The sequence below is a fragment of the Taudactylus pleione genome, unplaced genomic scaffold (assembly GCF_031769625.1).
Source record: "Taudactylus pleione unplaced genomic scaffold, aTauple2 ptg000041l, whole genome shotgun sequence".
NCBI classification, from domain to species: domain Eukaryota; kingdom Metazoa; phylum Chordata; class Amphibia; order Anura; family Myobatrachidae; genus Taudactylus; species Taudactylus pleione.
Window position 1 is genome coordinate 54,020,117 of NW_028284443.1, and position 17,232 is coordinate 54,037,348.

Genomic DNA, 17,232 nt, shown 5'->3' on the forward strand with positions numbered 1-17,232 from the left:
AGTGACCAGGATGCTAAATATAAAATGTACTGTGTAAAAATGATTATTATTATAGATAAAGGAACAATGCTTTAGGCTGCAGTTCCTTGTTGTCTAATTCTACTTTGCTTTACCTGTATCCTATTGTTCCTTTTGCTTGGCTTCCACAAACAGAGGTGATTAAAGTGCTTTGTATGTATGTAAACCTTTACAAAAAACTGATATACTGCATGAATATTGCATTGAAGAAAGCTTTATAACTTAAAAAAAACACTAGAAAAACATTGACCTTTCATTGCTTGTGTACACGTGTTTAAATTCAATAGTAAGTTTAAAAACCTGGAATAAGAATAAAAGTTTAATCATTTGCCACTATACTAGAGACAACACTATTTAATGTTGGCACACGAAATTCAAACAACGTCAAAATGTATTGTACAGGTAGGAGACCAACTGCCTGCTGTCAGCAATGGGTTAATTTAGAACAGGAAGGGATTCAGCTTTTATTTAAAAAAAAAAAAAAAAGTTTTTAAAAATGTATCTGTCCAAACAAAGTTGGAGAAAAAGTCACTGAGAGGCAGTCTCTGGTCCTGTGTGGAACAGCTGGCCTTACACTTCAACAAGGGCTGGTATCAAATTCCTGCTAGAAAGCAGCTGGGATTTGTGAGCCAGGGAATGTTCTGACTTCAGTAGAAGTGGGACTCTTTGTGACTCAAAAGGCGGGAGCGACAGGCGGAGTCCGTGGCACTTCGAATGACTTCCATCCACCTGCAACCAAGGAAAGAATGTGTTACTTAACTGGTTCCAGTCCAAATACATGCACTAAACTAAGTACAATCTATCCACAGAAATAAAAAAAGACAACCTGTTTGACAAAGCTTATGGCAAATATTGTATCAATTAAGCAGAACACGGCACTTATAGAACAAATAGTGTGTTTAAATCTGTTCCTTTTAGGATGTCCGCTTAAGAAATAAGAGGTTTAAAAGTTGAAATGGTTCTCAAGTAATGTGATTTGTTGACAACTGAACAGACACCCTGTGTTTCTGTGCTCAATGTGTATTTATGAGGATCCCACATTCCATAACGTGTTGTATGTATGGCTATTATTTCTTAAATTATTCAATGAGAATTTAGCTGGCCATAAACTAACAACTTTTTAATCATTGACATCAACTGACTTTTCTGATCAACTAAACTATCAGGTTGACACTATACACTACCAACTACCAGCTTTTCCATCAGTTATGCCAGATATCTGACCCCTTACCTGTGATGGCTACCCTAAAATCAAGGGGAAGATGCCATGGGGTCCCCTATGATTTGGCTGGTGCAGCCTTAGAGGGGATACCCAGGTCAGTTTCCAACAGGGCTTTCTTCCCCCAGGGTGGTCAGACACAAAACTGCATGCGCCCCCTCCTAGTATAACCAAACCTATAGCGAAAGGAATTAAGGCCATTTCCATATCTGATGGGTATGGTGTAATAAAGTGTTTAAAAATACATAGAGATTTTGTTATTCGCTCACCACAAATTACATAATGGTCTAGCACTTGGAGAACGACTAGTGCCAGTAAAAAATGCAAATAAAGACAGGACACAAGTTTCAGTAAAAACACACGTTAATAAAAATAATAAACACTCTACAAGTCCCCTCTTAACACAGCCATCCTTTATTTTATACTTAGGACCATGTCGTCTGATAATCCACATAGGTTGTCTTTTAAAAAAAAAAAAAAAAAGACTGGTCTCCACCCACCCATCGGCATTGGGTGTGGAATAGCAATAGTGCTATTGGCAATTATACCCAAGAAGGGAGGACCGCAAGCTCTGACCTGGTACTGGTAGGAACTATGATTGGGGGACCTAAACACTGGCCAAGCCTAGTGCTGGTTACCCTAAAATTGGGGGATGGGTGTCCCAAGCAGGTTTATCCCTTGATTTTGGTGTAACCAGCACTAGGCAGAACCTTGCGGGTAGATGCTGTCCCCATCTTACACCACCTCCCTGACAGACTGTGGGAAAGTCAGAAACAGCAGAACTCTGAAGGGTGTATATGTTTTGGAATGTACGACTACTTTGTAATTGTGCACTGCAGATATCTACTCTATGCCCCTCATCGTTTCTACAAGTCCGATTGTGGGGAGTATATACAGGGTTAGGACATTAGCCACTAGAAAATTACCTGGTACTAGTGACAGGTAAAACTATTAGCAAATTGATGGTGACTGACAGCATGCAAGCCAGAAAACATCAACCTACTGGCGATTCGGGATAGTTTCCTTAAGGTCATCTGCTGTGATCTTGTTGAGGTCAGGAAGTCTATGAATATCAAGAAAGTGTGTCCCTCATTGGCTGAAACCTACAAGTACAGAGTCCAATTGGTAATCAGTTCACTTTCTATCATATCAAATGAGCTCCAGGTCTTGCTGCTGGAGTCAGCCCATACTTTGATATCTCAAAGTTGGGCTCATGAACAACCAGAGAGCATTGTGACTTTCCAAGCTGATGCTCTTCCTGGGGATTCTACTAGACAGATGGTGTTCTTGGCTGAGAAAGAACTCCTCTCTTGGCTAGGATTTGACCCCACTAACCCCAGACTTGGTATCTTTTCATGCCTGTCCCATGTAATTTGTTTTCAGGTTTAAGTTGAAGTAATCTGATCACCCCAAATTTACAGTGTTCCAAACTGAGCTACCTTCATAGTAGTTCAGTCTCTCCACAAGCTGACCAGTCTGCTTTCTGACTGCCCTGATTTTGTAGCTCTACTGGGGCTGTGGGCCTACAACCGTAGCAGAGATTGCCCCTTCTCCATCTTTGGCTGGGAAAGTGTGACAATGGATCCTGACCTTTGAGTCTGGATGTCAGTTGCTCTACAGTGCTGTTTTCAAACAATGCCAGGGTATATTCAGGCAGGACTCCGAGAAGCAGAGCTAAATGATCCAGCCATCACAGCAGTTTTTCGAGGAACAGTTTCCCCAGCTTTCTAACACCTTCACTCAGGGAGATGGTTGTTTATCAGGAAGTTTTCGTGCAGCTTGTGGACAGGTGGGGGTCAGCTGAATGGAGACTTGAGGTATCTTGGTTGAACTTCAAAGGGGGCACTTCAGCTCCAGGAGAAAGGACTCAACGGCGTCTCTGGTAGACGTTATGTTTGTCCTTCCACAGGTGCTGGCGCAGAAAAAAAAAAAGTAGCACTAGCTTGGTCCAGAGGGCTGTAACATGCAGACTAACAGCACGTGCTTCATGAATTTCTCTCTTAAGTTAGCCACCCCCCTTCCCTCTTTTCTACCAGAATGTCCATCATGTGGCTTTTACAGTGTGGCAATTCTGCATTTGTCTTTAGAGCTTATGATTTTGCTGACAATTTTAGATCAGGTTTAGGCTTGGGAAGCTTATTATGGCAAGTATGTCCACAGGATTTGAAAGGTCTCAACTGTGAGGCAATGTGTTTTTATCTCTTCCTATGGTCGGACTGCTTAATGCTCTGTAAGGGGTTGTTTACACTGTGCTCTTAAAAAGGTTTCAGTCTCAACCATCTAGGTTTTCTTTAGAGAAAATACAGATCTTTTTTTCCTGGGGTGATGCATGTGCAGCCTATACATCCCCCATATGGCTCATTGGGATATCAACCTTTGGATGCATTGACTATCTCCATAGATAGGTGAGGTTTGGAGCTGTAGGCTTTGTTTTGAGCGTCTCCATTCTTTGGCTTCCATGAAGATAGGGCTGTACTTGGAACCAAGGGCTCAATTCAGACACGCTCGCTAGATGCGTAAACTCGCACCCAGCGTACGCAAATCCGGCCAACCCACAGCAAGGTAGGCGAGCGCACGGCAAGGCATTAGCATGCCCACTATGTCTTGGCATGCGATCGCTTTGTGGAGATGTGTGCGCACGTCATCTCCAGGAAGTGTATGCAACCATCAGTATATCGGGTACCATCGGATGCGATCGCAGCGCTTGAGGCAGACCATAACCTACCGCAAGCACTTCAGTGTAAAAACCAGCCAGGTGACTTGTACTATGATGCAGCCTGTTAATTATGCATGCCTCTGAAATGGCGTTAAGACGCTCTGGCACGCCTGCGTTCGCAACTCCACTCCCCCGTTATTAATGGCCAGCCCCTGTCACCACCCACAAATGGCTTCTCCTGTCACTCACTCTGCTGGTCTGTCTATGCGCGGCGAGCAAATGCTTCCCGATCTCTCGCACTGGTTTGCGCACGCGCACTGCAATGCTTGCGCACAATGCAAAAATCGTCCAGCTACGAGCGAACGCATCCTAGCGAGCGGGTCTGAATCTGTTTCCGAATTCGGTCTTACTCTTCCCGCCTTGGACTAGGAGAGGTCTCCGGGGGAAGAAGGCTCTCTTGACTTCCTGGACGTTGCTGGTTCTATGTCCTTGCAGCACGGGTTTCCGCAGGCTGGGTGACCTGTTGATCTAATACAGTTTCCATGTATTCGTTTGGTCTGTGTATTCACAGACCCTGAAGTTTACTTTGGTAATTCATCCCTGTAACTTTGAGGGCACCTGGTCTATTTGGCATCTAGAGATGGGAACTTTATCAAAGACTCTTTGATAAAGTTCCCAGGTTAGAACAAAATGCGTTTAAGGACTTACCTGCTTTGTCACCAAGCCGATTCGGTGCTCTTGGGGTGTTTACTCATATTGAATTACCTGCTATTGAAACGGTTTCCCTTATGCACATATGGGATATCAGCTGCCCTGTGGAGATTAATTGGCTTGCTATCGGACATAAACAGATCCACATGTGGATCAAGGGTGTGCTCTGGGAGCTGCAGCCGGGCACCGGCACTTGCCGTGAGACAGAGACAGTCAGACACGGTTGATGTGTGGAATGAGATTGCCGGACGACAGATGAGAGCAAAGCCGCGGCTTCATTATAGCACAAAGTCATTCACAGCTCTGTGTGCTTGTGGACTTTAAGGAGATGCGTGTAATATGACATGCAACACGGCTCCTTATAAGTATCCCCATTAAGCATCTGGACATTTATTTCACTATATTATACTGGGGATCAATTACCCCATACATGGGGAGAACTTATCATTACAACAAAAGACTATCATACGTCATTTTGAAAGCTATTACCATTTCTGTCCACAAATTATATTTCCCTTCTTCTTTGAAAAGACAGGTGAAAACTGGGAGGACAGGTGAACATTAACATCCACCTGATGTAAAGAGGACAGTATCCTTATAACCTTACCAAAGGAACATGGTTATTATATGTGGTTATTATACAATTAGCCCAGTTTTATATTTGTTAGGATCGATAAACATTTGTGTGTATGGATATATGCTATGGTTTTATAAATACAACCGGTTGTTTCCATTTTATAGATTGTATTGAATATAAATATAAGCGTGATATTTTTTTACGCATTAGAAAATAAAACATTTGTTGTGGATTATATAAGCATCCTTCATTTCACATATCAGACATCATGATATCAAAACTAATAGCACAAATTATCCTTAAACAACATTATTTGTACAGCCTATAATGCAACATATATTGTATATGAATATAGTGTTTTAGTTAATATTTTATACAAGGAAATACATTCCTGTGAGTATTATTATTAGAATTTGGTTATTGAAGTTTTATAATCAAATGTGGAAATACACCTTACAAAGTGACACTGGGGGGTATATTTACTAAAGTGAGAGATTTAGAAGTGGAGATGTTGCCCATAGCAACCAATCAGATTCTAGCCATTATCTTCTAGAAGGTGCTAGTTGAATGTTAAGTAGAATCTGATTTGTTGCTATGGGCAACATCTCCATTTCTGAAAACTCTCACTTTAGTAAATATACCCCTAACGGTGACTTTACCTTTCAAAGGTGTACTCGTTTTCAGCCCTGAAGTAGTAGACGTGTGACTTGAAGTGAAGTTTAAAGACATAATCCTTGTGAATATTCTCTGATTCAGAGGGAATGGTGAGTGAATACCCAAGCAATGGGAGGCTGGCTAACGGGTGATTGTCCTGAAAAGAGAAAGGGTACACATAAAATGGGCACTTTCACAGTCCTGAATATAATTATACAGATGTGTCCACATACATCTTACTACCTTAAACAGCCCTTCTAGTCGCGCCATGCCCTGGCATAACTTGGTAGCGCTGAGCATCTTTTTATGTGACTTTTTACCTTCAAATGCATCTTATTCGCGGTGATATATTCTGTGTGGGACTGCGGGTGCATCTGCATGCCAAATGCTACATTACAGTGTCATAGCCACCGGCAGTGTGAATAAGACGTATTTGAAGGTAAAAAGATGCTCGGCGCTACAGAGTCGCAACAGCACTCCCACATTACGTTTATTGCGACTTGTAGAGCACGGAGGCAAGGTGTATGTGGACACATGTATGCTTTATCTAGACTGAGAGGACCTGTAAGGTCCATGGAGAATTGCCCATTAGTGACATTAGGGCTTGAAAGCAATGACATTTCATGTGTCACAATATGAGAGTGAATATGAGGAAGGGCAGGATTTGCTGTGTGGGTGTCAGGAAGTCCCTCTAGTCACACAATGCCTTAAGCAAAAATAAAGCTTATACTGTATGATAAAGAAAAAGCTCAACTGTACATAGAAAATGTATTTCAGGCTGCCTCCTCCCTATCACACTGCGTCCTTATCAATTTACCAGGCAGGGGGGAAAAGGGCAGAACCAATCCCTGGAATGGTAAAGGAAGTGCTCGGCTAGGACACTTACATACCTTGGCTGTGATAACACTAACATGTAGGAGCAGCTTCACATGTTATCAACTATAGCAGTGACAAGTTCTGTTCTATTGTTGTAATATAATTTAACTCCAAAGCGCACAACATGAAAAAAATAAATGTGGTCAATAAACTGACTTCAAAGCATGGACTTACACCACTGTCAGGGACTAGACCCTTCTGGACATCAATTGTCATTAACACAAGCAGTCACTGAGTGCTGGAATATAGATGTTGCTGTAAGGTTGCATCAATATTTCACAGCTCAATTTCTCAGGGCCCCATTTATCAACGAGTGATATTCTTGTTATCACTCGTTACTAAACTTAAATGGTGCTCTAGCCAATCAGCTCCTAACGGTCATGTATTTGTAAAATGACGGGAGCGGATTGGTTGGAGCACCATTTAGGTTTAGTATCGAGTGATAACAGGAATATCACTGGTTGATAATGGGTCACCTAGCACTCAGGTACAGATTCAGTGATCACACTAAGCTCATAAGTATGTGGGTCACGGGGAACAATCGCTTAAGACGTTTTGATTCCGAATTCACGTTTTCTGGGGCCCATCATAATGTATGGTTTTGGAAATGCACTGCGCACATCCCCGAGAAATACAACAGGCCAACATCGCACATTTTTCTGCAGGCATCTATAAGGTACAAAGTTTATGGCCGCGAGTTGCGGACGATATGACCATTTCTCTGTCACTTCTCAGCCATCACTTTGAATTCAATCACCCACATTGAGCAGTATAATAGAACTAAAGGTGGAAACAGGAGTGCACTAATCCCAAGGGTTACCTGGTGTGATTTGTAGAAAAATAGGCAGAAGTTTGTGAACACCACCCACAGTTTCTGCCATCCATTGCTGTTCTTGAACTTTCTAAGCAGGTTTCCCGATAGCTGATTCTACCAATGGGGAAGAAAAGACAGACATTTAAACAAAGTGGAGTTAGGGGTTAGAAGACTCATCCTACAAAGTTCAATAATAAAAAATGTTAAAGGTGGGCTCACTAGTTTCATAAAGAGCGCCATCGCCGCCCCCCCCCCTCAGGGTCAATTCTAATCCCGTGACTATGGGGACCTTCTACTGATCGCTTCCACTGCCGCCTTCGGGTCTTCCACGATGGATACAGCTTCTTCTGTTTATGTAAGCATCATGCAGCTAGCTGTGTCTCTTTTGGTTTGGCTCTATGTTTACCTATGTATTTTGCTCTCTCTTGACTACTGATCTAGGCCTGCTATATACCTGTGCTCCCCTCCCCTCACCCCATTCTTTTCAGACTTGGAAAATACAGATGTGTCCTCATACATCTAACCTCAATATGCCATGCAGTGCGACTTGCCTGGTGTGAGTGAGCTGCCAGCTCCCGTGCTACTCTGCTAGCGTCAGGCGTCTTTTTCCCCCGATTTTTTGTATATCTGTGTGCACCTGAGTCTGTATATGAACCACAACAGAAAATTTGGTGCTCATACACGGTACGATTTTTTTACCCCATATGGACAGTTACGATGAGTTGTACAGACCAATCGTATAAAAATAGGTGTTTTTTGTGTTCTGCGACCCCGATGCGCGTCCCCGCTGTCCTCTAGTTGGATCGCAGATCAGATGGTTTTGCAGAGAGATCTACGATCTTTTGAGTACAATGTGATACACTTCTATGCTTCTTATCCTATGATCGTAACGATCAATCGTACACCATTTGACCACATCGTATGAAGAATTTCAAGGGCAATCGTACAATACATCTGATCAACTTTGAATCGTATATGGGGGCCATTAGAATGATAAAAGCTGCGGCCACTACATTGTAGCACTTCGTATACAGATTCAGAGACACAGCCGCACTCAGATATGCAAGTGTCGCATATCAAATTAATCGGCATAGTCTGCTGGTGCATCCTGGTCACATCACATTGCAACTTAGACGTATATTCCCCAAAAAAAGATGCTTGATACTGGCAGAGTCTCATGGGACCTGGCGCGCTGAGAGGGGCTCTTTAGCGCGACTGCAAAGATGTTTAAGGACACCCCTGTAAAAAGAAAATGGTAGTTTATAAAAAGAAACCAGAAAAAACAGAAATGGATGACATCAAAGAAACAATTAAAGAAAAAAAACGGTAAAGGTAAGAAACTGATCAATGAACTGTTGTCATGGGAATCCGAAATCTGTTAGATCATCAGTTATGGTAAAGTGACATTGGTGATGTCAATAATTTTTAATAATATTTAAATCTGCGGTGTGAGTGTGTTTGTAGACACTCAGTGCTCTGGGGTAGGAATCCCTCCTGTGTATGTCACAGTAGTCTCTGGGCTCGATTCTGACCCACTCGCTAGATGTGTTCGCACGCAGTGAAAGTATGCAAACCCGCAACCGCACAGTAAGGCATTAGCACGCTCACTATGTCTTAGCGTGCGATCGCATTGTGTATGCAGATGCCCATCAGCCTGTCTTAAGACGCCCACTTGCGCACGTCATCTCCAGAAAGTGTATGCAACCATCGGTAACATCGAATACCATCAGAAGCGATCGCAGCACTTGTGGAAGACCATACCCTCCTGCAAGCACTGCGAGTGATTCAGTGTAATTTTCAATCAAATGACGTATACTATGACACTGCGTCTTAATTATGCACCCTTCTGAAACGACGTTAAGACGCTCGGGCACGCCTACGTTCACACCACCACTCCCCCGTTTTCACCGACCAACCACTGTCACCACCCACAAACGGCTTGTCTTGTCACTCATTCAGGCTGTCTATGCGCAGCGAGCGAACGCTTCCCAATCGCATGGACTGGTTCGTGCATGCGCAGAATGAAAAAAGTCATCTGGCTGTGTGCGAACGCAGCCTAGCGAGCAGGTCTGAATCGGGCCCTCTATTCGTTGTTCTATGGAGGTCATTTCCTATTGATGCAAGTGGTGATGGCACTAACTAGACTGACCAGTGGAAATACGCTGAGAAATTCCTCGTCTTAGACAAAATAAAAAGGGACCAACACCTTTTATTAGACTGGTTTGAAGATTTTGCCTTTATAGTCTAAAATGAAGAAGTGTTTATTATTTTTCTATCTAAGGTTGCCAAAGTCAAATATTAAAACTGAATGAAGTACAATAAAATACAACACATTCTGTACATTATTATAAATACTATTTTCATTATAAGTGTAATTTCCTATTTTCTATTGAATTTGTATAACTGTATGCTGATGTTTAGTCTTATTTTAATCTGCATTTGATATGTATTGTTTTATAAATACTGCATCTCTGCTGTAAATATAAATGTAATATTAATGATGTAATGTTCTAGATTCCTTTATTTGCAGTTAAACAATGTAATGTGCTGCCCCTGAAACTCAATCTTTCCCCTCACCCATGATACTGTTAAACAAAGGAAATCCAGCATGGTATAGTCATCGGCGGGGCCCTCTGGCTTTATGAAGATCCGGCCACTCACACAAAGGAGAAGGAACTGACCTATCCAACATCGAGTATACACAGATTTCTGCCTGTACCCAATGATTTTATTCCTTAAGGACTATTTGAATGTTAACCTATAAGTTGAACTGCAGTGACCTTTGGAAGGCAGTGAATTTAGAATTGAAGCCATGTGTTGGCATTGTAAGGGGCGGTACTCTTACAATGCACATGCGCGGTTGGCACCAACACAGGGATGCCAGAGGAACAGGTATAATCTAAGTATTGGTATAACATGATACCAGAGGAACAGGTATAATCTTAAAATTGATGCAGAAGGGAACATGCTGTCAGCAGATGGGGGTGCTAGCAACTACTAGGTATATTGTGTATAATTTTTGGATAATCAAGGTCTTATATTTTCCTGGAGTATATTGTGAGTGGTTGTGCCTTTCCACAAACTCTGAAGAAGTGCATTTAAAGAGAAGGTATCACTGAATGCGATGACATGTCTCATAAAAGGTACATTAATACTGAGAATTCAATTTAAAACTAATCCAACAGCGAATGGTACTGAATTACCCAACATCAGTGACTGGTGAATATTGTATTACCTTAGAGTAAAATTTTGGGACAAAATGATGTACATACATCACAAATGAACCACATGATCCTAAAGAGGAGATATATCATAAAATGGATGAGTATTACAAATGAAATGGGATTTCAGGAGAGCTCATAATGCTTCATTGACACTGGTGGGAGAAGACATACCAGGCTGGTTCTCTTGGTTGGATCAGGTAAAATGGTTTTCCGGAATTAGCATGTGGGTAAAAGGAGTAATGTCTTTATTAGGAAGACTTCTGTTATTAATATTGACAATACTACTGATTATATTTTATATTTTTCAAAATTATATATCTCTCTTTATAAGGTGTGTTAGAAACATGTTCAAGGGTAACAACAACCAAACCAATCACCCTGGTATAGAAATGGATGTTAGGGTTCCAATAAAGTATTACAACACAGAACTGGACAATCCGCAATATGATCCTACATTGGAATTATGAAAAGAGTGATCGTTTATTGACTATGAAAGGGTGGACTGTCAAAGTCAAATATTAAAACTGAATGAAGTATAATAAAATACAACACATTCTGTACTTTTTTATAAAAATTAATTTCATTATAGGTGTAATTTCCTATTTTCTATTGAATTTGTATGACTATATTGATGTTTAGTCTTATTTTAATCAGCATTTGATATGTATTGTTTTATAAATACTGCATCTCTGCTGTAAATATAAATGTAATATTAATGATGTAATGTTCTAGATCCCTATATTTGCAGTTAAGCAATGTAATGTGCTGCCCCTGAAACTCAATATTTCCCTTCATCCATGATACAAAGGAAATCCAGCATGGGATAGTCATCGGCGGGGCCCTCTGGCTTTATGAAGATCCGGCCACTCACACAAAGGAGAAGGAGCTGACCTATCCAACATCGAGTATACCCAATGATTTTATTCCCTACGGACTATTTGAATGTGAATTTATAAACTGAACTGCAGTGACCTTTGGAAGTCAGTGCTATGCCCAATGATTTTATTCTGTATGGACTATTTGAATGTGAACTTATAAATTGAACTGCAGTGACCTTTGGAAGTCAGTGTATTCAGAATTGAAGCCTTGTGTTGGTGCCAACCGCGCATGCGCCTTGTAAGGGGCGGTACTCAGTTTATTTCTTTGTGCAAATAAATCTTTTGGATTTTGGAACTCCAAGCTGATCGGACTTCACAATTATTTTACTTTAATAAGGGGAAGGTAAGCTTGTAAATGACTAGGAAATAGTGGTGGCAAGTAACATATTTGGTTGCACAGACTGCAATACAATGAGAGAGAGGTGAGAGTAACAAAGTAGGGGTGTGGTAGGATCTATAAAGGCTGGAGAAACAGTAAATGAGAAGAAAAGAATGACACTAGAGCTGCCAGTTGCTTAATGCTCCTTGGGAATACCCTGAGCTGCCAACAATCACATGCGATTCCCCCTGCTGGCAGCTTCTGAAATGCCGTTGGTAAAGGGGAGTTCTATGTACTCTCTGCTTCTACCCCACCCAGAGAGACTAATGATGTAGAATAAAATAATTAGCAGTGCTGTAAAACTCCATTCATTTCAATAATATCAATTATTTTAATGGGGTTTATATATGTAAAGCACACCCTGGAAACACCATAGAAAAGAGTGGGAAAAGCTCAGACATTTTAGACCATTATTGGCAATTTCATATATATTTTTTTTAATTGATGAAAACTATATGCATTAGAAAAGAAAATGCTGAGTAACATATTAAAGAGTAGGGACAACAAATCCCTATTTCTTGTTGATGTGCGTCTATTTAAGGCTAGTGAAGGAAAAATTCTTTAGCAGTTTCTCCAAAACATGTTATTTTTCTGTATTAATGTTGTCTGCAATAGAGATCTGCTGCCACCTACTGGAATATCTGTGCAGCTTATCATCAAATAGTTTACATATTTTCCAGATATACTAAACGGGTTCTAAAAATGGGTCTATGGGTAACTAGAATGATACATTGATAATGCAGTTACAGACCAATACTTTGTAAATGGTTTATTCCACTTTTCTACTTATAGCAACACAGAGAAATGAACAGCTGCTATACAGAAGTTAAATAACTTTTAAAAGCAAGTAATTGCCTCTATATTGCCCTACTGTGTGCATGGAACTATACAGTACATGCAGGCTTGTACGCATCTATACAACTGCACTGCCTCTATACATAGGCTTGGTTTAATACCCATCATTATCAGTGCACAGATCAGTCTGTAACCAGACATAATTTCACAACTCTGCATATATCAGTCTGTGTCCCATTGCTCAGCTTTGCCTAAGTGCGAATGCCATGTAACAACCCAGTTATGCTTCTCTAGCTGGGAAAGGAGATGCAGCTGATCTGTGTATGACTCAGCATCACCTGTAGTTGAAAACGCTCCTGAGAATGCACAGTATAAAAACACTTTACCTCTGCAAACAGATTTGCATTAAACTCTGTATCAACCTCTATGGCTATAAGTATGTATCTTTACAGTACAGGGGTGAACCCAGGAGGGAGGGAGGCGATCAGGGGGATCCCTCCTAACACTTCTCCCCTGCCCACTGTATAGCAGAGCAGCGCCACTGCTCAGTGGAAGCAGCCTCTCTCTCCCCCTCCCCCCAGTCCATCACACGCCACGGAGTATGGGTCCTCCACTGTTACAGTACCCTCTCTATGCATGTTACGCCATCAATTGCAGCATTCGTATCCGCAAAGCATCTGTGATGCCATGAAGATAATCCCAACACAAGGATCATAATAGGACATGCTGGAAATAATACAAACAGAAGATGAGCATTAATGTGAGTGACCGAACTGAACTGTTCTCAGTCACTCATCTCTTAGGTGGAGCAGTGGGATTGCAGTGAGATTGGCCAGAGTAATAAAACTATATTGTCTGGGAGTAGATTTGTGATACAACAATGGGAATGTTTCAAACCAATCACAAGAGACAATGAGAATACGTGGTATAAAAGCAGGATGATTGTGTTACTATGCACGATACCTCGACGGCAAAGCTAAAATCAATCATGGAGACGCTTGTGTTTCGGTGCCAGCACACATGGACTGTAGTGTTTCCGCGATGTGGTGATTGTCGTTCCAAAGAAGTGCGGGAAGAGCTTAAGTCGTCCTCAGATTCCTGGTCTGTGGGGCCTTCCTCCGGCGACTCTGCAATGTCATAGATTAATGATTAACTATGTATTTGTAGTGTTATTTACAGTAACCCACTTATACAGATGTGTCCACATACATCTTACCTCCGTGCGCTACAAGGTCGCATTACACAACGTGTGAGAGCAGTGTGACTTGGTAGTGCATAGCGTCTTTTCGTGTGACTTTTTACCTAGCGTTCCCGCTAGCTTATTTTAGCGGGGTGCCACGCCCAGCCCAGTTTTTACAAGGTGATATGTGCCCTGCCCGATTTATGACTGTCTGCATCCTGCACCTCCACTTCTCCCAGAGCAAAACAACACAGGCACTTACACAGAGTCTGGGAGAAGGGCGGAGCGAAGAGCCGGGTGGCCAGCCACAGTCCAGCCCCAGGAGGCGGGTCGCACACCGTTCAAAGAACAAGAGGGAGGTCTTTGGTTATCCCACTCGAATTTCGCTGGCGCGGACCAGCCGCTGCTCAGTACTCACAAACCGGTAGCCTGTACATGGGGGCTGGGCTACACTGACTGGAGCGTGGACTCTGGGAGGTGCCGAGGATCAACTGCTGTCCCTCCGGATGCCAGCCTCTGTACTGTGTCATCTGGTCCAAGCAGACAGGCTCCTGGACCCCAAACAGCAGCAGCAGCCAATGGCTGACAGCGGGGGTGGTGGGCTGTTACTGTTCCTGATGTGCCTTAAGGGTTGCTGCTATTTCCTAGTTGGAGAAAGGACCTCTGTGACGTATCCACCACGTGACCGCTGCAGGAGGCTGGACCGCTCCTGCGTTACCATCCACTAGGGCATAGAGGGGGAATATTTTTTGCGAGCGCAGTGAGCCACCGTGCCCGAAGTGTCGTGAGCGCAGCGAACCCGTGAGGGGACACTTTTGGTCCCCCGTTAGCATCCCCGCCCCTCCCCCTTTCAGACCGGGTCACGTGGGTGTGACGTCACATGTCCATCTGCGCTGTATAGTCTAGTCCTAACCGTGCCTTAAGAGCAGTTGCATGGCATGCCCAGGGTGACTCACTACCACCACAAGTACCAGAGCCCACCATCTCTTCCACACGTATCTCCTCTGCCCTGCATGGGACAGGTATGGCAAGAAATGAAAACCGCTCTCCCCAAAGGCAGCACAACAACTCCACAGCCCTCCATGTGATACAGAAACAAGAGTAACAAATCTGATAACCAGTGGTCACCATCACCACCACATACTGTCCCCAGCAGGTAGGGGTACATGTTACTTCTGCTAGTTTGATAAGAGAACAATCACTGCAAAGTATGTCTGACAAGGTTACAGTGTTCACAAAGTTTATATAGTCACTGTTATGTACTGTCATTGCATAGCACATTAGTGATTAGTCTTACTCTAACGAAGTTGTTTGTGACTGTGCACATGAAATCGTGGAAGGTAGTGAAGGAATTAAGTATTGGTATAGTTGGATTTGGAGGCAGAAAGGTAATTGATTGGCAATGTGGGTGGTCTGAGGGGAATTAGGTGGTCAAATGCTGGGCATATACCAGAGTGATGGAAATGGTGTGCTGTGATGCCACGCCCACTCCATGTGAGACCACACCCCATCTTCGGCATGCGCGCTAAAGTAAATACGTGCCCTTCAAAATAAAAAGTCCCGTGATCAGCACCCTGCCCTAAACAAATCCTAGAGTGAACACTATTTACCTTCAAATGTATCTTATCAGCACAAGCAGCTTCTGCTGATTACAATTATATGCCTATATTCTGTGTGCAACTGCGGATTTAGTTGCATGTGACGTGCTATGTTACAATGTCAGCGGCTGTGCGAATACGACGCATTTGAAGGTAAAAAGTCGCAGGAAAAGACGCTTAGTGCTACAGAGTCACACCACAGCATGGTGTGACTAGAAGGGCTGTTTAACATGCAAGGAAGCTAGATGTATGAGGACACATCTGTACATATAGTAGTGTATGCAAATCAGCAAGTTACTAATACCTAAATAAATGTTTTAGAAGCTTCCTAGAATGATGGGATATTTGACATTAAGCTGTGATTGCATTAGAAGCACGTTTTTATATGCAGGAAAACTTCTTGTAGGTAACCCAATTAAAAGCATTGTGGAGGAGTGCCTCAGATACAGATATAAGAACAATAGCTTGCATCAGAAACACCGTAAACAAAATAAATACAAACTCAGAATAGAAGGACTTACCCCAAATACATTTGTTAATGTTAAAAATACCTCAGATCAATTACTAGAGGTAATAATATCCCCACTTACGCAGTGATGTTTCTATACAATGCCTAAAGTGGCTGTGAGATGTATTTGGCACATACTTTAATTTCTTACCTCACAGAATCAGAATGGAATTATTCAGGAATTCCTACCACTGATTAATATTAAATATTCAAACAAACAGGACAGATAATAGTTATATAGTCATTCTCCCCCTTGCTTTAATACTTGGCATAAGCCCCTTGCTGCATTGGCAGGTATGAGTCTACTTTGGCCAAGTCTCTTGACATATCTGGACACTGTCATTTTCATCCATTCTTTAATATTGCTCACAGTGCATTAGGTTAGTTGTGGATCGAAACGTCAGCAGCAGTGTCTGTGATGGGAACATTTTAATCGGCTAGCAGGGGGTGGAGAGGTCTCAAGTGATCCATGTTTTACAATTGGGAGTATACGTTCCATATTTAAATAGAAAACATTTTGCCCCAGGGAATGGAAACTGCAGTTGTGCCTGATAAAAAAAAAAATGAGGCTCATTGTAAACAGAGGGGCATATCCAACTAGCTGCAAGGTTTTGCCTACAAAAAATTACCCCAGCAATTTTGGATTTCTGCAGGTATGCGCAATCCTGATACTCACGCTATCCAATTGAAAAAAATTGGGTCAAGGGTAGTGGAGGGTAGTGTGTGCAGGGAGCAGGAGCAGGGTAGGGGTAGTGTAGTGTGTGCAGGGAGCAGTAGCAGGGTTAGGGGTGGTGCAGTGTTTGCGGGCAGATGGGTAGTGTAGTGTGTGCGGGCAGCGGAACAGAATTAGAGGTAGTGTAGGGTGTGAGCAGGAGCAAGGTTAGGGGTAGTGTGTGTGTGACAGCAGAGGGTGCAAGGTTAGGCATAGGGAAGTTCAGGGTTAGGAGCAGTGGGGTGCAAGGTTAGGGATAGTGGAGACAAGGGTTCAGAGCAGTGGGGTGCAGGGTTATGGGTGTTGTAGTGTGTGACAGCAGAGGGTGCAAGGTTAGGCATAGGGAAGTTCAGGGTTAGGAGCAGTGGGGTGCAAGGTTAGGGATAGTGGAGACAAGGGTTCAGAGCAGTGGGGTGCAGGGTTATGGGTGTTG

The 17,232-nt window shown here is 42.6% G+C and overlaps 1 protein-coding gene across 2 annotated transcripts in view; it reads right to left on the reverse strand.

The window, feature by feature from the left end:
- Positions 1–356: 356 nt before the first annotated feature.
- Positions 357–17,232, reverse strand: part of FARP1 (FERM, ARH/RhoGEF and pleckstrin domain protein 1) — a 223,484-nt gene continuing 206,608 nt past the window's right edge. For both annotated transcript variants that reach the window (XM_088458803.1, XM_088458801.1), the window contains exons 24-27: positions 13,765–13,928; positions 7,532–7,639; positions 5,841–5,992; positions 357–747 (exon numbers count right to left, since the gene is read on the reverse strand). In XM_088458803.1, the coding sequence (XP_088314929.1) occupies positions 666–747; positions 5,841–5,992; positions 7,532–7,639; positions 13,765–13,928 (506 nt within the window). In that variant the 3' untranslated portion in view covers positions 357–665. The remainder of the gene's footprint in view (positions 748–5,840; positions 5,993–7,531; positions 7,640–13,764; positions 13,929–17,232) is intronic.